This window comes from Pipistrellus hanaki (assembly GCF_964339955.1).
Source record: "Pipistrellus hanaki genome assembly, chromosome: 17".
NCBI classification, from domain to species: Eukaryota; Metazoa; Chordata; class Mammalia; order Chiroptera; family Vespertilionidae; genus Pipistrellus; species Pipistrellus hanaki.
Window position 1 is genome coordinate 28,020,155 of NC_140519.1, and position 23,581 is coordinate 28,043,735.

The window sequence follows — 23,581 nt, forward strand, 5'->3', positions numbered from 1 at the left end:
ACGAAGACCCCCACCCCGGGCTGATTACTGGATATACATGAATAAGTCAAGGTTCCTACTCTGGAAGACCAGGAAGAAACAAGGTACACAAAGTTCTTGAAAGCTTGAAACTACTCTTACACACTTTGATTTTGCCCACCTGCTGGAAGCCAGTAGAAAGTTATCAGTACCGAAGGACACCTGCTAACCTCAGTCTAGGGGAAATGGCATGAACAAACACTCAACAAACTGGAGGCAGTGACCTTCACATAGATCAGCAATTTTCAACCTTTTTCATCTCATGGTACACATAAACTAATTACTAAAATCTGAAGCATCCCCTCAAAAAAAGCATATATTTTTAATCTAATCTGACAAAAAAAAATCTGTATAATTTTGATTAATTCATACCAGGCGGCTATTGTTGTGTTGGCTGTTGTCATTCTCTTCCTTGACAATCTAAGAGAAAAGAGGTCAGGTACTGCATGTTTTAAAAATTCTCGTGGCACACTGGTTGAAAATCACTGGCGTAGATGCTAACCACCTCTCAGTGACCTCTTAGCACAGACCAGAGGGGAGGGAATGGTCTGCTAAAGGGAAAAGTGATGGAAAGTCTTTCTGAATCTGTCTGCCCTGGTCCAGGAAGGAACTCTAAGGAGCACAAAACAATACCCGAATGCCACGCAAGAGAAATTTGGGAGTGAGCTTGGTAAGTATCATATCTTCCTCTCTTGCCTATTAGCACAGAGTTCCAGAGAGAGAGAGTGGCAATGGGAAACAGTCCTGGGGTTGAATCCCTGAACTATGATGTCCAAGCTGTTGTTGGGTTCTATAATCCTGAGTTTGTTCTTATATGTAATGAGGATAATAATGCTTACCTCAAAGGGATTGCAAACAGTAGAACTAATCTGTATAAAGCATGTAGGGTATTACCTGGCACAAAATAGCAGTGAACAAAAGATGTGCGCAGACACACACACTTCTGAGACTTGACCTTTGTCAACTTTTGTCAATCCTTGTTAGTTTGGGCAATAGTCCAAACCAGCCAGAAGAACCAATTCCAAGACTCTGGGAACGGAGGTGCCATTCAAGTGATGGGTGAAACATAAAAAAGTCAAACAAGTTCAGTTTCTTAAAAGGATAATTTATATTCTAGAGAATGCTAACACTAATGCAAAAGTGCATTATGCTAAGTGAAATAAGTTAGTCAGAGAAAGATAAATATCACATGATCTCACTCATTTGTGGAATATAGTGAACAACATAAACTGATGAACAAAATAGATCCAGAGACAGAGAAGCATTGATCAAACCATCAAATCTCAGAGGGAAGGCAGGGGAGGGTGGGGGAAGGGGAGAGATCAATCAAAGGACTTGTGTGCATGCATATCAGCCTAACAAATGGACACAGACTCTAGGGGGGTGAGGCACGAGTTGGGGGTGTAGGGGGCAATGGGGTGATAAGGACACATATGTACTATGAAAAATACTATTTGGGCAGTGATCCCATAAACACAGTTTATGAAAATGTGTTGAACAGAACACTTGTGATATGGGTATTTTATATGTATTACACTTCAATAGATTTAACTTCATAGCTAACATTTTACTACAAATGTAACTGTAATAAAGTTAAAAATGTTATCTGGATTGATTTTTTTTTTTCCTCTCTTTCTGGTTGACTCTTTTGTTAGGGGCTCTGCCATTATTCAGTGCTTTTTGTCACTTTGGTGCCTTTTTTTTTCTTTCCTTTTTTTCTTTTTTTTCATTTGGTGGAACAATGCCTTTGCTTATACCCCCCAGCTTTGTGTGAAAAAAATATATATAATTAAGCAGAAGTGTTTTTATTTAGCAAAGAAAGCAAGAAAAGCAAGAGACACTTCACCTCTTGGAATCTCTGTGTTAAAGACAAAGCCACCTACTCCAGGGAGCCTCCACACAGAGCCTGAGAACATGAATGAATACACTCCTCCCTTAAAAACTTGCAGCCGCATCGCCCGTTTGTATCATTCAAAAAGACCCACTTTTACATTGCTTCAATACCTGCCACTTCTCTCAGAAGGATGTCCCTCGCTTCTACTCTGTGTGTTATCTCTCCCTCTCCCCCCATTTTTTGCAGAATGTTTGGGGAAGCCTCACCCTGTTCCATCCACCTTGATTCCCTCAGGCTAGAATCTCAAAACTTAGAAACCAACAACAGCTTTTCCCTCCAGAAAGACTCTGGGTTCCTGATCTCTACCAGGTGGAAGGAAATGACCACTGATTTAAACTAGTCATTGGATTCAAAGACGGCTAGAGATAGTATTCTATTTCTACAGGTTTGCTCACTGAATTTAAATTTTTAATTTTTAATGCCAATTGTGGGAAAGTAAAGGGGCTGCACTATGAGCAACTTTTGGCCAGAATTACTCTTCAGCAACTGGAGATGTAAAGCATGTTACTTGGCCCATCTCAAGTTCTCCTTCCTCACCTACAAATTGATGGTGAAAATTTCTCCTTCTCAGGGATGTAGGTGTAGAAAGAATTTAAAGAAACAATGTATGAAAAATACTTGGGGTGGTGGCTAGAGCAGAGAAGTGCTCAGTAAATAATGGCTATGATTATAATTCTTGTCTTTTGAATATTTATCATCCGAAGCTACTATGAGTGAATACAATCAGAGTGAACATATACTCCTAGTTTCACTCAAATTTGAACATTCCACAGGCTAGGGGGAAAAAGTGTCTGTCCATTGACTTCTTTCCTAAATAAGGATGACCATTCATCCATTTATCTATTCATCTTTTCAACAAACACATTTTGGGCACATGCTATCTCCTGGACATTGAAGCTCCAAAGACAAAACGCGGACTCAGAAAGGTTGAATGTCTCAGTCAGTGGCTGGGAAAGAACTCTGACCCATGCCTCTCCAACTCCAGAAATCATAAATGGTTTTTCCAGTCTGCCAAGTTGAAAAGTAACTACAGAGATAGATGGACAAAAATCGATGCTATGGAAACTTGGTTCATAGCCTTGCAATCACACAGGATTAGGAAAACTTGGCAGAAGTCACCAGTACAGTTGATCTCGATCAATGAACCCTGTCTACTGTTGAAGCAACATGTTTACCTTTAAATCAAGTAATTTCTAAATAATCTATCAAAACTAGAAATCTGTAGGTGACAATTGAGGGCTAATGACTTCTGTATATATCTTTTTTATTGTTGATAGTATTATAGATATCTTATATTTTCCACCCTTTCCCCCTCCTCCGCCCATCTCTTACTCTCCCCCAACCATTCCCTCCCCCTCCCTAGGGCTGATGACTTCTGACAAACACAGCTGACCTACTACCTGCTTGGCATATGACCAAAGCTCTAATATCATTGCCACATGTTGGGGAGGGTGGCATGGTTAAGAGATAGCAGGGAGAATGCAATTTCCAAAACCTGGACTAGGTAAGAGATAGGAGACACAATTTTTCAGGCCTATTTACAAATCTATTAAGTTGCATACTGTTTACCACTATTTAGCGGTTTCATTATTGCTATTTCCTATATTGAAGTTGTAGAATGTCTGCAAAATGGAAGCTGCAGACTGAAAACCAGTTAAGATCATGGTCTCTGGAGCTAGAAATTGGGCTTCAAAATATTGCCCATACCTGGCCAGTCTGGCTTAGTGGTTGAGCATTGACCTATGAACCAGGAATCAGAGTTCAATTCCTGGTCAGGGCACATGCCTGGGTTTCGGGCTAGATCCCAATGTGTGGTGTGCAAGAGGCAGCCGATCAGTGATTCTCTTTCACCATTGATGTTCTCTCTCTCTCTCTCTCTCTCTCTCTCTCTCTCTCTCTCTCTCTCTCTCTCTCTCTCTCTCTCTCTCTCCTTCTCCCTTCCCCTCTGAAATCAATACAAATATATTTTTTAAAAATGTTACTCATGCTTTCTAGCTGTGTGAAGGTAAGCAAGTTAGTTCGCCTCTGCAATCTTAATTTTCTTGTTTGCCAAAGGGAGAATAACAGTATTCTGAATGAGGCTTTAATAAGACAACACATGTAAAGTACTTGGTACACAATAAACATCAATGATTCCCTCTGTTTGCTGCTTTTGTCATTATCATCAGAATCTTCAGGTTTATTCCACTATCTCTTCAACCGGTTGTTGAAGAAAAAAAAACCACAGGCCCCAAACTAGATTAAATAGCTGATCTAATTGCCATTTCAATCTCTCCCAGAAGCATAATCTTAATCAACCAGTATGGAATTTTGTGAGCAAGCATCAGTTATCTGTCACGTGGGCCCTCTCCATCCCCTTTAGCAAGGAGAGGCAACCTATGATAAAAACCTCCCTCTTTCCACAAAGAAAAGAAGTCCTGCCTTCAAATAATCCTTTCTTTTCTTTCACTAGTAGCTCCCTTGCTCTACCCTTCTCACAACAAAAACCTTCCATTTTCCACAACACTTCTTGTTAGATGGGATGCTGCCCAACTCATGATTCGCTTAATAAAGCCAATTTTTCCAGTTAACTCCATTGAACTTTGTTTTTTAACATTCCTCTGCACAGAGAATGAAACCACTTAAAATTTTCTTCTTAAGCTATTGGTAAGTACACAGAAGAGATTGCATGAGAAGAGATAATGGCCCTTTAACTTGTGCATTTTGTTTTAGTTGTTGAGAGATAGGGCTCACACCTCTTCCTATCTTGTAAGCAGAAGCATTGACAACTTATATCCCAGACATCTTTTCAAGAATGTCTGTGTAATGAACAGGTTTGGATGATAAAGGCAGTGTCTTCTCTCGGGAACAAAGAGGCAGCTCTGCTATGGTCCAGCATAATATAGACAATGTCTCCTTCTGGGCCAGAGAGCAGGTCTGCTTGAAGACTATTACAAAAGATTCAGGTTCCTCAAGCTTGCAATTCCTCTTTTGTAACCCAACCCAGGCAGGTGTCATCTGGCCCGGGTTGTGCTGTTCTGTGGGAACAAGGCTCGGTGAACTGGTTCCAAAAAGTGATGATACTCTAGTTATTACTACTGCTGAGGGTAATAAACCACCCTTTGTCCCTAACGCAGTGGTCTTATGTCTTCTCTCAGCATCCATGAAATTACGGCCAGCAAACTTGCTCGCTTGCAAGTAGGGTAAAATCTTAAGACACTTAACAGTTCTTGGCATTACATGTACTGTATCAGAATCAGCCCCTGACATCCAGATAAGAGGTTGCAAAAGGTAACAACTTTTAACCCACTTTCTTTGCAATCTTTGGACACTCTTCAAATACACCAAGAGGGCAGAAATCGTTTATTGCGAGATTCAATGAGGTTACTAATTAATTGGGCAGCACCAGTAAACTGTGAAAATGTTGTCCATAACGTATTAGAGAGTATTTTTATTAAAGTTTGCAAAATAACTCAAACATATTTTCATAATTTGAATCAATTTGCAGAGAGTGGATCTCAGTCTGAAAAGTCTATATCAGAGTTGGAACAATATGGAGTCAAAAGACTGGAGACTTTTTTTTTAATTCCAGCTTCATGATGTAGGGTGACATCATTCATTAAATCTTTCTCCAGCTCACGCCCCCTCATCTCGACCATGGGATTAATTAATTGTATAACTGACTCACAGAGTTGAATGAGGATCAAGCATGCTAATGTATAAGATGCCTTGTAAACTCTGAAGAAGCAAGACAAGGTCAACCTCTGGCCATCCCTGTTTGTCATTAAAAGCAAGCTCCTTCATGATACAAGCTGGGCAGCTTCCAGCCCCCCCAGCCTGCGGGGTCCTTTGTTCATTCAGCAAATACTTACTGTGCCAGGCATTGGGTGGAGACAGGAAAAAGGTCCCAGGGGCACAGGGTAGAGAAACCTCTGATAAGATAAAACACACAAAAGGGCTTTCCCCTTTGGATACACTTTCTCCCTTATATTTCTTTTCCGTCTGTGGAGGAGAGAATATAAAGGAAGCAGTAGGGACTCAACTGAGATTACATGGCATACAGGCATTTAAACCAATTATTCTAGCAGGTCTCCATCCTGGGCAGAATAAAGAGACACCAGGGGATGGAGAGAGAAACTCCTGCTGCTGGGAAAACCAAAAGCCCTTTAGATACAAAACCAAACCAATGTCTCTATGAGCCAGACCCAGAAAGGATTTAATTCCATGTAAGACTGAGGTTGAATTAGAACTGAGAAGTCTCCTCCAAGTCTGAGATGAAATTAAGGTTAGTTTAAAATGAGTGGTTCAACTACTAGATTGAGTAAGGAAATTCCAAACTGTACCTCTGACTCATACTATTCTCTTTTAGAGCTAATTCTGTTTATCAGTATATAGAACACTTCATAATCCAGAGTTTGACTCTTTCTTAAAGAGACCTATTTTGCTAACTGCTGAAAGATACGCACATTTTGTAGTTTGGTTGCATGCATTCCAAATATCTTCCAGCATGTGAAAGGGAGTGCACATAATGTGATGTCATTCCTTTAAGTTATAGATACCGAGCCTGCTTATAAAGGTTTTACTTGAAAACGAAAAATTATACTCTTTGGGGAGCGTGTGAGCCCTGTTCATGTGTTGGGTGTCCGGGGTGTTTGTGTCCATGTGAAATTAAGTGGGAAATTGTAAGCCCCTCCTGGAGAGATGCTATGTCTTTGCTTCTTCAGTCCACAGTGAAATGAAGGCTTAATGAAACCTTGTTGATGAAAAGTGCATTGTGCTCTGGATATGCTCGGACAGATTCTTCAAAATGACAAAGTCTGGGCACTGATCCAGGAGCACAAACCCTCTCTCTCACACTCCCTTCAAGCTGGCAGCAGGAGCTGAGCAATCGTGCTGAGCTCAGCCCGCTTCTGTGGGCTTGTACATAGTAATTCATGTAATGCCCACAAGAAGTCTCTGAGGTCAATACAATCCATAACTCCATTTACTAGATGGGCAAGTGGAGGCACAGAGAGGTGAAACCACAAGCCCAGAGGATCAGAGCCAGGACCCACACCTAGGTAGACTGACTCCTGGGCTCCTAAGTACTATGCTAGGCTAAATTTTAAAATAATGTAAGAATAAGAGGTATCATTCATTTATATTATTATTTATTTATTACTCTAATAGCAGCAGCTAACATTTCTGTGAGTCAAGCACTGTGCTAAGCATTGTACAATCGTATTTTGTTTATTCTTCCCAACAGCCTGTGCATGTGCGTCCTGGCCTTATCTTCACTTAAGGCTGAAAATCAGAGAGGTTTAGCAGCTTACTCAAGGTCACAGAGCAAGCAAACTGTGAGGCTGTGACTGGAGACTCCAAAGCCCTCACTTGCTTTCACTTACTGCACAGGAGGATTCATGTCACCAACTCACCGATAGCTTTTCTCACAGTGAGACAACTTGAAAGGGCCAGCGCCTGCCCCTTAGCAAGTGTTCAAGTACCTCCGAGTGAAGGTAACTGGAGTAACAAACACATTAAGAAGTAGCAGAGCCCGGCCAGCTTGGCTAAATGGTTGAGAATCGACCTATGAACCAGGAGGTTCCGGTTGGATTCCTGGTCAGGGCACATGCCCTGGTTGTAGGCCCGATCCCCAGTGTGGGGTATGCAGGAAGCAGGAGATCAGTGATTCTCTCTCATCATTGATGTTTCTGTTTCTCTCTCCCTCTTCCTTCCTCTCTGAAATCAACAAATATATGTGCATATATTTTTTAAAAGAGGTAACAGAGTCACTGAATTTTAGTTTTGATAACCCGCAGATTTGTCTTATGAAATAGCTGACTGAGGATACCGCGGCGGGTGAGAAAGCCAGGGTGCCCCTGAATCAGCAAGGCTCAGCAAAACCACAGCCAGGAACCACCAAGTTTCACTAAGTCTATTCATAGCACAAGCAGAGCAAAAAGGAAATCCTGACAAGACAGCCAGCCCCTCCGAGCAGTGGCCTACACACCTGTCACCCCGGGGTCTGGTGACTCTCTGTCCCTCTCCAGCTGCAGTCACCACCAGAAATGACTTAACTGCTTCAGGCCCCATGGGCTCCTCCTTCTAGAGCCATAATGTAATGCCCCATCTACGTTATGTCATTATGTACATCATCATCATCATTATCATCAACATCATTTACTACTCTATTATTACTCTATTAAGGAAGTTCAGAGAAAATAATCTAATGGAAATGCTTTGAAGAGCTTAAGTTATCAAAAAAAGGCATTGTTTGATCACATTGACCATAAAGGTTTACCATGAAGGGAAATCATTTTGCTCTCTTTTGCCAGTGTCTGCTTTGGAATCCTGGAATATTTTTAATTAAGTTTTATAGGAAGTTCCATACCTGCATATTTACAAACTCTGCCATACATTTTAAGATAAAACTACATTTTGAAGTGAACATTGATTTTATTCATATAACCTCCACTAAAGGAAAAATATTATTAATAGCCTAGGAGCAGTAAGTTTGGACTCTGAGCTCTTGGGTTCAAATCCCAGCTGATTTTTACTAGGGAGGTGACCTTGGATATGACACTTAACCTTTCCCTGCCACATTTTTCTCATCCAAAAAATGGAGACAATGATAGCATAGAGGTTGTTATGGAGATTAAATAAAATGGATTTGTCAGGGTGTCCAATACAGAGTTAGCAATCAACAAATATTATCAGTTTTCATTTTCTTAAAAGGAAAACAACAATAGGAACATACAGGGTGGGGCAAAAGTAAGCTTACAATTGTGAGTACATGAAACACAGAGGTTATTCTTGTATAATTATTTATTGTATTATTTTTCATATGAACAACTGTAAATCTACTTTTGCGCCTCCCCCACCCCCCAGCCCCGTATTTTGCAAGACCTTCTTTCACAAATGTTAGAGGATCCTAAAATAATATTGAAAAATACTTGAAAAGATGAACTATGAACAAAAGCAGCAATGCATTTCTTAATGTTATTTTTAAGTACCTCAAAGTTACAAAATAATAATAGTACATGCTGAGATTCATGGAAAAGATGTCCAGGAAAACAAGAAAAATGCATGCCATAGAATTACACTAAACAAAACTGATCAAATAAGTAAATTATGCCATCAATTCCAAAGAGTCTAAAATTTGTTCCATGCATGATCCAGCAGCCAAAAGCAGGAGCCAAGCTTTGCGAGGTGTCAGCCAGTTCATGCAAGGTTAAGTACTTACTAAATTACTTTTCCTAGTGTTAATTTCACAAGCAGTTTGAAGAAATAAATTTACTTGGAAACTGAGATGGTGAATACTAATGACTGGAGAGCCAACTGCACACAGAGGAAATACAGCAATACTGATCAATCCATCCAGGCATCAAAGAGTTTATTCATACTTTTCCGCAAATGTTTACCATCTACAACTGGCGAGACACATGTGAAACCATAACTGTACTTGCATGTGATAAGAGCTCAATAAACTTTTTTTGAATAATTAATGAATTAATAAATAGCCTGAAGGCTAGTCCAGAGACACACACACAGTTCAGTCGGTGTGAATGGCATAGGATATAAGGAGCTAGAGTAAGTCTTTTTTCTAGAAGCTATGACAACTCTCTTTTAATTTTCTTATTTTATACCATCATACCCATCCTATTGGCAAGAATAGTTCTGTATCAGACATTTTCAATAATTGCTAATCCCAATTCCCTCAGTATGGTTACCCAGATCCCAAGAGAAGAGTGTCACAGAACCCCTGGCTTCCTTCCTTGGAAATGACATGTATGCTTTTGACAACATGGAATCTTATAGCTTGAAGGGACCAAGATGATAATCTAAATACCCAACATGTGCTAGGATTGTCCTAAAGGAACTAAGAAAGTAAAAGAAAACATCAACAAAACATATAGACACACTCAGGTAGACACTGGAGGTGTTATGGGGTCCCTTCCATTTAAATTCATGTGAGTCAGAGAGATTAATGTTTTTCTATTCTTCAATATTGGAAGCAGATGACAGGCAAACTAGTGCATCTTGGGCATTAAGTGGTTGGACAATCCTAGCTTGAGAAATAGAGGTGAACAGAACTGGAAAAGAAGCAGGACATAGGAGGTTCATAGGTAGCCACCACTTCCATGTTAACATCCGAAATGGTTTTCATCAGTGGGATCTAATGACATACCAGAGTTACTTAGCTAAATACTTAAGTATTTGACACAACCTATTCTATTAATTCCCACACAGAATTACATATCTAAGAGGTGGGTGCTATCATGACTTCCATGTCATAAAAGAGGACCCTGAGGTTTACAAAGGTAAAGTGACAGGGCTAGAACTTAGTCCTTTCTGGCTTCTAACCATTATGCTACTTAATCTGACCACCCGGGCCCTCTCCCCCATGCACCAACCCACCCATCACAGAGTAAGCTCTTTTTTGTGATAAATACATATGTTCAACTCCCTTGAAACCTTGAAAGGTAAACAGAGTTAAAGTGGGGGTGTGGGAGTACCTGCACTTCTTTTTTTAATGGTTGCCCGGGAGGATGGGGGTAGCGGGGGGACAAAAACAAGGAGGGTAGGATGGACTAGGAACCACAGAAATAGCAGATCAACTCAGAGATGACTGGGGAGATTCAAGATCCACCAATCTGCCGAAACCGGTTTGGCTCAGTGGATAGAGCATCGGTCTGTGGACTGAAAGATCCCAGGTTCGATTCCGGTTAAGGGCATGTACATTGGTTTCAGGCACATCCCCAGTAGGGGGTGAGCAGGAGGCAGCTGGTCAATGTTTCTCTCTCATTGACGTTTTTAACTCTCTATCCCTCTCCCTTTCTCTTTGTGGAAAATCAATAAAATATATAACAACAACAAAAAAAAAAGATCCACCAATCAAATACTCCTGGGCTACAGTATATTCATCTCTCAAAATACTGAGAGATTCTTCCTCTATCTGAAATTCTCTCACTACTCATTTCTCGACCTGAAACTTCCACTGCACTTGACACTGCATCTCTAGCCATTTACAAGACAAAACCTCCAAGTTACACAACAGTATTTTAAGGAGAGAATGGGAAGCTGCATCTTCTGATTGTACACATCAAGCTCCAACCTTCTGTTGTTACTTCTGAGATTGTGTTAAACCAACTTAAATGAAGAAAACACTATTTAAATAAATTCTTTGCTAAGAATCTTAGGAAAGTGACGTAATTTCTGGCAAAGAGAAAAGCAAGCAAGTGAGAGAATTTTCTCATTATTAAAGGAACAGTTATGTAACCATCCCACATGGAAGAGCCAGGCTGAAGTCAAAATGATAAAAGACTAAAATAGCCTTGCTTCTCTCCAAAAGTTAAGGTTTCAGTGGGGGATTTCACGTGTAACATACTTCTCATATAGCCTCTGTCCTCTCATGAAGGCCTTCACTTCGTTGTCCAATGGGAAGGTGCCGTCATCCTTTCTGAAGCGGTAGAAGAGTTTGACATCCTTGAATTCCTTGTGCTCATCACACACTGAAACACAATATACAGAGAGGGGCAAATAAGAAAAAAAATAATTCTTATTTATTTACTCAAATGAATTATAATGCTAATTAAGACTTGTTTTAATACCTAATTTCTCAAGCATGCTACTCTATGAGTTAATACCTGTAGAGTATTTAGTGAGATACCTGGGACAGAATAAGTGCTCAGTATTATTTGCTATTATATCATCATCATCATTATCTATTAAAAAGGTCACACAAAACAAACAAACAAACAAACAAATAAAAACAACAACAAAAAAGGGCCACAAAATTCAATTCATCATTCAGCCCACAAGTTCTGCTTAAGCATAATATTGGGGGAGGCATCAACCATAAAGAATATGAAATCAAGCGAAAGAGAGATGTCAACATGTAATTAAAATAGGATGTGATAAGATTGTGAAGGAGGTGAGGGGGCCCAAAGGAAGAGTACCCAGTACCCCAGTAACCTAGCTTTGGGGACTGGATGCTTCTCTGAAGAGTTTGCATCAATGAGTAGCAATTAAGCAAAAATGAAGAGAAAGGGAATTCTTGCCCAAGAGAATACCGGCATGTGCAAGATCTTGGCCAGGGTTAGCGATTTTAAGGAGACATGTTCATGAATATTCATTGCACCATTGAGAGTAACAGCAAAAGAAAGTTAGAAAGAACCTCAATGTCCATGGTTAAATGCATAATGGCACAATTATACATGGGATACATAGCAGTGGAAATAAGAAAGCAGGAGATACACTATCAGTATAGATGAGCCTTCCCAAAAGCACATTGATCAAGCTGCAAAAGAATAAATATGCATCTCTATAATGATTTAAAAACAATATGATATGTTGCAAAAAGATGCACATACTGAAGGAAAAAGTATTTAAAAAAAAAAAAGTCCAAATGCCTCTTAGAGGGAGGAAGGAAATGAAGCTGGGGAAAGGTACAGAGGAGGCAATTAAAGTCAAATGTATTTCGTAAATGGGTAGGTTCATATCTGAAATAAAGATGTAGTCCTTCCTTTCTCCTTAAGTGTCGCCTCACTCACCATGATGAATGATGCCCCGGTCTGCTAATTTCTGCATGAGTTTAATTGCTGTCTCTCGGTCAGAAGCCTCTTTGTGCTCAATCAGCCAGTCAATCAGTTCTTTTGCGACGAAACAGTTTGGGTAGGTTTTGAGATGATGCCGTCTATCTTTAATAACCTTTTCCTCATGCAACCTGAGCCTGGAAAGAAAATTTGGCAATCATTTTAGAAATGTTGATGACAACACAAATTATTAAGCCCATCCCAGAGAGCAGTGACAGGATGGAAGCTCTGAAGGTACCAGAGTGCCATTCAACTATTTCAGTGTCAGTGAGTGACTTCACACTGTCCAGCCCTGAGGCCCTAGGGAGTGACTCCATCCCCAGATCTACAAGTGATACAGGTGAATGGAAGGGAAATACAACCACACAACCTAGAGCTCTTCTGCCACTCAAGAGGCTGACAAAAGCTCTCCCACTGCTTCACTCCCTTCTGTTTATCTCTTCACCAGGGGCTTACAGCTTCAACCAGCCAACCAACAAAAACTCTAGGGACTTGCGGAAACTGTGTACTTCCTTTTCATTGCAGATTGCTCAGTGTCCACCATATTTGCTTTCTCAGTCATAGAACAAATATGAATTCATGACAATATGTCTATTACCTGCCTGTTAGGCACTTCAGGGCATTAGAGACATTCATCAGAAAATACACAGATTCTTGCTTCTATGGGCCTTGTTTCCTATTCAGGCAACAGTTAATCCTTTTATGAGGTTTATTAGGTTCCATGTGTTGATTTGAGCACTTTATATAGATTGACTTAATGTTCACAATAACAATCTAATCAGAAGTTATTGCTATCCTTTTTCCTCCCTCTCTCTCTTTCCCCCTCCCTCCCTCCCTCCCTCCCTCCCTCCCTCCCTCCCTCCCTCCCTCCCTCCCTCCCTCCCTCCTTCCTTCCTTCCTTCCTTCCTTCCTTCCTTCCTTCCTTCCTTCCTTCCTTCCTTCCTTCTTTCCTCCTTCCTTCCTTCCAGCAGAGAGAACTGAAGTCTCAGAGACTTGCCTAAGGCCACTTGTCTAACTAAGATTTGGACCCTGATGGCCTCATTTCAGAGTCTAGCTTTTCAAAGGGCACATCATGCTGCCTCTAGCTGGGGAGGAGTAATCAAAAATCCAGCAGATGGATTAGAGCTGCTGAATAAATACAATTTGTATAGGCTGATGGATGAGTGTGGCGGTAAGGGGTTGACACGGAGCATTCCTATTTCCTTCAGAACTCAGTAACTTTTTTCCAAACATTTTAAACCAGTCTGGGGCGGGGGGGGGGGGGCGGCGGGGGGGGGGGGGAGAGTTTCTCCCATTTATCTTCCCTTCTTTGATCAGCCTTGCATTTTTTTTAATTCTCAAGGGAAGGGCCTGAGTTGGGTGAGCCATGAGATCGCTTTCCTCCTACTTCGCCCACATGGCTCCTGTACTCTTTTCATAGATCCTCAACATTGCTGAGAAAGAGGAATGCCGCATGAGAAAATCGCACAGTAACTGGGTGACCTGGGCAAGTACCGTAGTGTACTGTCTCTTCCTCTCTCTGTAAAAATAAAGTCAGTAATGGAGGGCACTAGCTAGTTGAGATTTGGGGATATAATGTCTGGGAAGCACCAGCGACCCAGCATAGCACCTGACACACTGCAGGTCTCACCCTCCTTCCTCCCCCTCCCTACGGAAGGAACTGGACCATACTCTCACTGGTTGTTGTTTTTTTTTTTTTTTTTTTTTTTTTTTTTTTTTTTTTTATAAGCCTTTTGGGTTTATTTTTTTTTATTTTATTTTATTTTATTTTTTATATTTTATTGATATTTTACAGAGAGGAAGGGAGAGAGATAGAGAGCTAGAAACGTCAATGAGAGAGAAACATTGACCAGCTGCCTCTTGTACACCCCCTACTGGGGATGTGCCCGCAACCAAGGTACATGCCCTTGACCGGAATCGAACCCGGGACCTTTCAGTCCGCAGACCGATGCTCTACCACTGAGCCAAACCGGTTTCGGCTGGTTGTTGTTTTTTTAACAGAGTGTATTAAGTGATATTTAATGGGTTTTGATATCCCAAGGGTCATGATTAGGAGTTAGGAGCATACTGGGCTGGAACTCTGAGACTCAGTTGTTCTTCCTTGCTAGACACTGTTATAGGCCAAGCAGTGGTCCCCTAAAATTCAAATGTTGAGGCCCCATAAGACCTGGTACCCCAGAATGTGGCTGTATTTGGAGATAGAGTCTTTTAAAAGGCAATTAAATTACAATGAGGTCAATAGGCCGGGCCCTAATCCAATATGATTGGTGTCCTTATAGGGGAGGAGATGAGGACACAGACATGCACAGATGGAAGACATGCACATGAAGACATAGAGAAGGAGGCCATCTATAAGTCGAAAAGAAGCCTTAGGAAAACCAACCCTGCCAATGTCTTCTAAAAAAATTATTAATTTGACACACACACACACACAGAGAGAGAGAGAGAGAGAGAGAGAGAGAGAGAGAGAGAGAGAGAGAGAGAGACATCGACTTGTTGCATCTCTTATTTTGCATTCCTTGTTTGCATCTTGTATGTGGCCTGACTGAGGATTGAACAAAGAACCTGGGTGTATTGGGACAATGGCTCTAACCAATTGAGCTGCTGGGCCAGGGCTCTGCTAATACCTTGATTTCAGCTTTCTAGCTTCCAGAACTGTGAGAGAATAAATTTGAGCTGTTTAAGCCACTAAGCCACTCAATCTATGACACTTTGTTAGGCAGCCTGAGCTGACTAAGACAGCCAATTGTGGAAGACAGGAGGCTCCTGAGTAGCCTGGGGATGAGGGGCTCCGCTGGGGCATCAGCAGCGGGGAGGGGAGATATCTGTTAACGGCATAGAAAGACAAGAACCATTTTAATGCAGTTGCTACCACCTATGCCCAGGATTGTACTAGGCATTTTCACAATGCTGACTTCACTGCCATTGGCCTGATGTCCGCATCCCCCCAACATTCCTGGGTTGAAATACTGAACCCCTAATGTCTAACCACTATGCTGTGCACCTGAAGTTAATATAATACTGAACATCAACAGTAATTTAAAATTTGAAAATAAAATTTTTAAATTAATTTTAAAAATAAAGAAATACTAAACCCCAAAATGTCAGTTATGAGGACATTCAGGAGCATAGGACTAGGGCTATGAAGACCCCACTGTAGTTCTGACTCTGCCTGTGCTGCCAGGCGATCAAACTTCTGAGCATGAGAGCCCCATGGTAAAAGGGCATCTGCCAGATCACACTGTCACAACGCTCACTAACCGGATCCAGTTAGCATTTGAGCGCTGAGCATGTGCCAGGCACTGTTTTAATGGCTTTATTGGTATTAATCCTCATGCCAATTCCCAAGGCAGGGCCTGTAAAAACCACAAATGATACCCATGTAAAGATGTAATTATTAGTAAAAAATAAATGAGCCCTAATTAAAAAAACAAAAAAACCATGTTCACAGAGGCACTAAAGTCCTCACACGAATCCTTCTAATGAATTCAGCGACAATGACTTAACAGACTCAAAGTGGCAGAATGTGAAACATTAATTCTTAGACGTGATGTCTGCCAGGAATTCAAGAATAATGAAGACCGATTTACTGAGAAGTTGAAATGTGGGATAAGCTACCATATAATTTGGTAGAGGGAGAAATGGGTTATAAGCCAAAAGAGGAATTTTAGCTCCTGTAAACTTTCCAGCTTTAAAAAATCTATATTATAGCCAAGACCAGTTTGGCTCAGTGGATAGAGCGTCGGCCTGCAGACTGAAAGGTTCCGGGTTCGATTCCAGTCAGGGGCATGTACCTTGGTTGCAGGTACATCCCCAGTGGGGGGTGTGCAGGAGGCAGCTGATTGATGTCTCTCTCTCATCAATGTTTCTGGCTCTCTATCCCTCTCTCTTCCTCTCTGTGGAAACTCAATAAAATAAAAATAAAAAATAAAGATAAAAATCTACATTATATATGAGATAATGTTTATCTTTAAATACTCCAGAACAGAACCTTTCAGTTACTACCCTTTGACCAAACCCAAGCTTGGTTCTCATTCTTGAGCATATCTGACTCCCGCCCTGCTCTGGAAAGCACTAGATAGCATCCCTCAGCCCATCAGAGCCTGGTACATTTCCATGTTTAGAAAACTGAGCAGAAAAATGATGGAGGGAAAAGAACTCTGGATCGGGGAGGTGGCATGAAACTTGATATTTTTAGACATGTTACCAGGAGTAAAAAATGCCCAATAACTGTGCTATCATCTTTGTTTTCTTCTCCTTTTATGCTTAGAAACATAGAATTCTAAAAGTGAGCACTGAGCTCTAGCTGGGTGGCTCAGTTGGCTGGAACACCATCTGTACACCAAAAGGTTGTGGGTTCGATTCCCAGTCAAAGTTCAATCAATCCCTGGTTGGGGTGAGAACAGGAAACAACTAATTGATGTGTCTCTCTCTCAAATTAATAATAAAAAAAATATATCCTCAAGTGAGGAAAATAAATAAAGAAGAGTATTGAAAATTATACATTCCAGAAAAAGTAGCTCAGTAAAGAGGTAAGAATTTTTACACTGCTAACACATAATTAAGAGGCACCAGGGGTCCTTAATAAATATTTGGTGAACAAATGAATGGACAAGGGCACTCATAGAAATTAAGCCATTTTTTCAAAATGGTAAGGAGGCTTCTCACTAACTTAGTAGGAGTACCTGTCTCATAACTTAGTAACCATCTACTTTCATAAAATTTATCTAAATCTTTTAAAAAATGATTCATGTTTTGACTTTGTGGAATTTTAAACGTGTGTGTGTGTGTGTGTGTGTGTGTGTGTTAAAAAAGCACTTCTTTTTGCTTGAACTAAACTTACCGCTTACAACTATATAGCTTTTCATATACTGATACTCATGAAGATCTCTAAGAAGGAGACAGAATTAGAAATATTTTCATGTTTCATTGAAAAACAACAATTTTGCATAGCTACAGGAGCATGAGGCTCTACCCAAGTGTAGTGGCAGTGATTAGCTAAGCCAAGCAGAATGGCTCCCTCCAAGATTTAAACTAGAGTGCAGTTTCCAACCTCTCATGAAATCAAATTCTCTAGAAAGATTGCAAAATGCTGTGCTAGGAGCTAAAAGCCATACTTTCAAACCCAGCATTTTACCTGGACATGTCAGTCACATTGTCTGCCGTGTCCAACATCCCCTTTGTGTTAAACTGCTTTCCACTTCTTACCCACCCAACCAGGGTTCAAACCCCTACCTCTTTTCTCTGCGTGGGGCACCCCTGCCATGCCCACTGGGACGTCAACAGGGAGACCAGGAGCATAAGGCTGTACCCAAGTGAAGGGTGTGATTAGCTAAGCCAAGCAGAATGGCTCCCTCTGAGAGTTAAACTAGAGTGGAGTTTTCAAGCTTTAGTTGTGCCATAGGACACTTTCTTGAAGCAGAAGTCGCCCAGATGTCAATGTGTAAAGCAGAGCCATGTGGGGTACTCTGGCCAAAGGGGTTCAGCTGCCATGTCCTGAAGTGAATGGGGAAATCAGTATTTCCTGATTTCCCCATTCACTTCTCCCACATACACCCTCCACATTCTCCATACTGTCTCCATGGAATCCTAGAACAAAGGCCAAAAGTCAGCAGCACTAAAGGACACTGAGGAGTGAGGGGGGAGTGGGCGGGACAGCACAGTGAGGCTGAGAGGACCGAGAAACGAGCCCAGGAAGCTGGAAATGAGAGATGGCAAGAGGCAACCTGAAGGGCCTTGGCTCTGTAGAGTTTTTCCAGTCTTCTTCCAGCTGTACACACATGGCAATAACCAGCACAGGACCAGCCCCTGCCATGGCTGTGTAAGCAAGCCTCTTTCCCTGGATCCAAAGAACCTTACCTACCCAGGTTCTAAGGAGCGTGTCCTGGAATCACATTCTCTCCAAAGACCTTCCACCCTGACCCCAGGCCTCCTCCCAAGCTTCCTGGCCATTTCCCTTCCCCTTCCCTTCCCCCTTCCCCTTCCCTTTCCCCTCTTCCTCTCCTTCTCCTCCTCTCTCTCTCTCTCTCTCTCTCTCTCTCTCTCTCTCTCTCTCTCTCTCTCTCTCTCTCAAGCATACCTGTCCTGCACTCTGGACACACTAGGCTCTCCTCCATCCCCCGAACATGTCATTACCCTCCATGCCTTGACCCAGACAGACCACCTCTGCTTAAAACGTACCTTCCTCTGAGCTTCAGTTATTTAAAAAATTCCGCTTGCCGAAACCAGTTTGGCTCAGTGGTAGAGCATTGGTCTGCAGACTGAAAGGTCCCAGGTTCGATTCCGGTCAGGGGCATGTACATTGGTTGTGGGCACATCCCCGGTGGGGGTTGTGCAGGAGGCAGCTGGTCGATGTTTCTCTCTCATCGATGTTTCTAGCTCTCTATCTCTCTCCCTTCCTCTCTGTAAAAAATCAATAAAATAAAATAAGAAAATTCCGCTTGTTCTTCAGCCTGAAAGGCACCTTTCAGTGGACACCTCCCAGCCTTCCAAAGCCAGGAAACCTCTGGGTTTTTTTTTCCATATTTTAATGACACTAATAAAGATTCACCCCACCATATTGCAATTAAATGAGGTCAGGGATATGAAGAGAGGGCTGTTTATTTAGTTTTATCATCTTCATGCCTGGCGCATAGAAGATAGATCTTCCATGATATGAAAACATCAGTGCCTACTATGTGTACTCAGGATCAATCCACATCAGCCAGGTCAATCCACCCTGTGCCACTGGGGAGAATAACAAACTATCTCTATTTCAGCTGCCTTTTCAATCCACTGGCTACGGAATTTCAGTACAACACCACCTTCCCATCATTCATCTCGGACAACTGGTGCGCAGGCTTAAGATTCAAGGTGATTTTGTAATGTTCTATTCCTGTCCAGCTAACCAGCTGCCGAAATTGCATCAGACAATTTCCTCTTCCCGCCCGAGCAGAACAAACACTACTCGGTGCAGGGTGTTAATAATCCCTGCAAAATTACCGTCTATCTGATAAGGGAAGGAGAAATTATTGTGTGTTTTTTTTAGTGGGTTGTTTTTTTAAAAATAGCTTGCAGAGAACTGCAGCGGGTTGTGGAACCCAGGGAACAAAGGGGAGGTAGAAACTACAGATTCTCATTTAAAAACAGTGTCATAAATCTCAGCCAAAGTAAAGGGTTTATTAAAAAACACAGCAAGCCAAACAGTGGGGCTGACAGTGTGAACCTTGTGATTTGGGCCAGAGCACTGACATAAATGTTCTTTAAACCAAAGCTATTGTCCTTTCCAGATGTTCTGCAGCAACAGCCAATTATCTGTCCCTGGGGATTCGAGGACTTAGAGAAAATCACTGTTCATCACCCACCCTAAAAGGATGAGAGGAAAGACAGAACAAGTGAAATCTAACCTACTGTGTTTCCTTTGAACGTGTGCATTTATTATATAATGCAAATTTCAAATGATCAAAATACTACATGTTCATAGAAGAGAGAAGAATTCAAATATGTGTAATACCAAGTTGTGTAACTGGTGATGAACTGATCATTGTTGACTCTAAGAGACAGATGCACAGGAGTTTGCTATAAACTATTGTAATTCCTCTGGGATGTGTTTGACATTTTCATTGGCCCCAAAGGGACCCAATATTAATAGTTGTGCAAGTATCCTTACATGATTATATACACATATATATGTATGAGTGTGTTATGTGAGACAAGATCCTAATACACATTTCATATAGTTTTGCTTCAAGAAGATGTCTGAAATCTCCCAGCCTCGTCAGAACAACGGAACAAATACAGACAGCAACAGGCAGGAAAGAGAATGGAACTGGTTCATGTTAAGAGAGCACATGTGATTCTGGAGAGCCAGAAGAAATAGGTCTTGGAAACACACACACACACACACACACACACATAATATGCTTGCAAACACACACACACACACACACACACACATAATTTGCTTGCAAACACACACACACACACACACACACACACACACACATAATATGCAAGGCTCCTTTTCAGACTCTGTGAATCGGAAAGTCAGAGCTGTAAGGTCTGTCCAGGGCCCTTCCAGGCCTCCTCTCAAGTACAAAGCAAAGCCTCAAGTATGCTGTGTGTCTTGTCACCACAACAAATAGAGATGGTAAATACACCCGGGCAGGAAGCATGTTTGATTCCCAGTCTCATCTATCATTCACTATTTAAAACTGTGATGAAGCTGAAACCCATTTGGCTCAGTGGATAGAGCGTCAGCCTGCGAACTGGAGGGTCCCAGGTTCGATTCCGGTCAAGGGCATGTTTCTTGGTTGCGGGCACATCCCCTGAAGGGGATGTGCAGGAGGCAGCTGATTGATGATTCTCTCTCATCCATGTTTCTAACTCTCTATCCCTCTCTCTTCCTCTCTGTAAAAAATCAATAAAATATATACAGTATTTTAAAAATGGTGATGAAGCAGTATTGGCAGAAATAGTAACAGGAGTACCTTAGATTTGGATGGAGCCATAGACTGTCAGAGCTGAGACAAAAAGTACCCCTGTGACCCAGGAAGACAGTGGCTTACTCATTTGACAAATAAGGAAAAAAACTCAGAAAGATTAAAGTGATGTGATCAAGTCACATTTTCCAAGAGAGTCAGGATTTGAAACCAGATCTCCTGATTTTGATGTGTAGAGAGGTTTCCATTCCATCACATTTTAAATGGCAGGAGCATCTGTTTTCTGCCTACTTCATGCTTATATAGGCTAAGAAGAAAAAATATATATATACCAGTTATGCTATACTGCCAAGGTAAGGTGAAAATATATGCAATCTACACACCACACAGATCCTGCTGCAAATACCAACAGGGTGTGCAGAAGTGCCTACAAAAGCAGTCATCATATTGTTATCATGTTGGCACTAATTGAGGATGACACTCCTGGGGGACAGGGAATGGACCTGGTGAGTGACACTATCCCAGGGAATCAGCATTAGTCCACAAGACAAATAGCAAATACTTTGTAATGGGATCTATACTAATAATAGAGGAATATGCAAATTGTCCAGGATGCTGTCACAGTAATGACCAAACAGCAGGCTGGCAAGAGGGTTAGTGAGGAACAACTAAACCACTGAACAGCAGGCTGTGTGGGGCAACCAGGCCAGTGAGGGGAGGTGGGGGGGGCAGTTAAGGGCGATCAGGCAGGCAGTCAGGTGAGCAGTTAGGAGCCAGTGCTCCCAGCTTGTGAGAGGGATGTCCAACTGCCAGTTTAGGCCTGATCCCTAAACTGGCAGTTGGACATCCCCTGAGGGGTCCCAGATTGGAGAGGGTGCAGGCTGGGCTGAGGGGAGCCCCATCCCCCATGCACAAATTTCTTGCACTGGGCCTCTAGTGTGTATATAAGAGTCCAGGAATCCCTCACAAATCTCTCATGACTAATAATTATGTGTGGTGACAGATGGGCACTCAACTTATCATGGTGATCGCTGTGTAAGGTATATAAATGTCTAATCACTATGTGGTGCGCCTGAAACGAATACTGTATGCCATCTATAATTTTAAAATTTTAAATAAATAAATAACTTTTTCATCTCATCTCGGAGATAAGGGGTAAGTATAGGGCCCTGACAGGAAGGTCCCTAAGTCAGCCTTCCTTATCTCATTAGACCTGAGATTTTCATTGCATTCTTTCACAGGGGGTTTTCCCCTCAGAGGGCTCCTGCTCTAAAGGAACACAGAGCAATGTATCACCATCTTCAGCTCTTATCTTGTCCTCTGAGACTCAAAAGAACAGTGCTCTCCCTGCTTACACTGCACCTTTCCAAGAAGATCCAGAATCCTTTTTTTTTTTTTTTTTTTTTTTTCCAAACAAGTCATTATTTGTTTCCACGCCACACCCAGGAGTAGCAGGCCTCTAATTGCCGCTTTACAGGTACAGGAACAAGCCCGGCGTGGTTCCTGGAACTCGCCGAGCACACAGTGACTCAACACGGGTACATAAAGGTCCTTGCTGTCCCGGTAAAGGCCTGGGCAGGGCTCTTACAGCTTGGCTGCTGTTTCCAACCGTGGACCCCATACCGCACCCTGGCCCTCTGTCATCCAGGATGCTGTTTCCTGATTCCTTCCTCCTAATACACGGGCACTTGCTCTTCACTTAGAACAGCGGTTCTCAAAATGGGACATGTATTCTGTCCCTCCCTGTATGTTCCTGCTCAGGTGGCCACAAGTGGGGGGTGAGAGAGTATGGCTCTCAGGGAGGAATAGGAACTCAGGGGCACTAGTTAGCACATTTACTTCCTGCCGTCCTCATTCACTATTCATCAGTCAGTCCTACAAGAGCTGTGGAATCCGAGTTCAAATTCAAGTTTCATCCATTATTCGCTGTGTAACTTTGGACAAAGCATTCAATTTCTCAGTGCCTCAATATTGTCATCTACAAAACAGGAATGATATTGTATGTCGTATAGTAGGCACAATGAATGAGAAACTATGATATATAAAGTACTTAGCAGATGATAAGCTCTCAGTGTCAACTCTTACTGCTCTCATTATTACGTAATATATTTCCTTGTCAGGTTTTGCCAGATGCACCATCAAGAATCCACAAAACAGCTGTTTCAATTACGTTTTAGAACAATGAAGTCCTTGGTTGTTGAGCACTGCTTTTCAGCACCGATACAGGGTTTTGCACTAAATTTGCTTAATGTCTATGGACTTGAACCAGGGACAACAGGGAGGGCTGGCAACTTCCAGACAGACTCAGCTGCTCCCTTTCATTAGAGAATTAGCACGAGGACCCTGCAGGTGGAGTGCAGGTAAAAGCAGAGAGAATGGAAGGTGAGAGAGCGCTCAGTCGCTGCCTGGAAACACTCCTGAGTCCTTGCTTCCTACGAGAGCTGCTAGAACCAAACAAATGACAATCACTGAACTGTTTTAACTTCAGGATCAGTAGTTCAAGCCCTCCCTGACATCTCTGTGACTTGGAGAAGTTAGGGGATTTGCCCACTTCCCCTTGCCAGAACATCAAGCTTGGCCTCCTCACTCTGGCTGGACTGTATGCTGAACTCCACCCTGGAGCAGCCTGGAAACAGAGGCTGCTGCTAATCTAGCAGTTTATTGAGGAGTGGCCCGCTGGCGAGAGAGCTGGCCTG

At 42.0% G+C, this 23,581-nt stretch overlaps 1 protein-coding gene across 2 annotated transcripts in view; it reads right to left on the bottom strand.

The window, feature by feature from the left end:
• Positions 1 to 23,581, bottom strand: part of DEPTOR (DEP domain containing MTOR interacting protein) — a 118,283-nt gene that overhangs the window by 68,489 nt on the left and 26,213 nt on the right. For both annotated transcript variants that reach the window (XR_014793240.1, XM_084864982.1), the window contains exons 2-3: positions 12,424 to 12,602; positions 11,259 to 11,382 (exon numbers count right to left, since the gene is read on the bottom strand). Coding sequence is in view for 1 of the 2 variants with exons in the window: in XM_084864982.1 (XP_084721108.1) it covers positions 11,259 to 11,382; positions 12,424 to 12,602 (303 nt within the window). In the remaining variant the exon portion in view is untranslated. The remainder of the gene's footprint in view (positions 1 to 11,258; positions 11,383 to 12,423; positions 12,603 to 23,581) is intronic.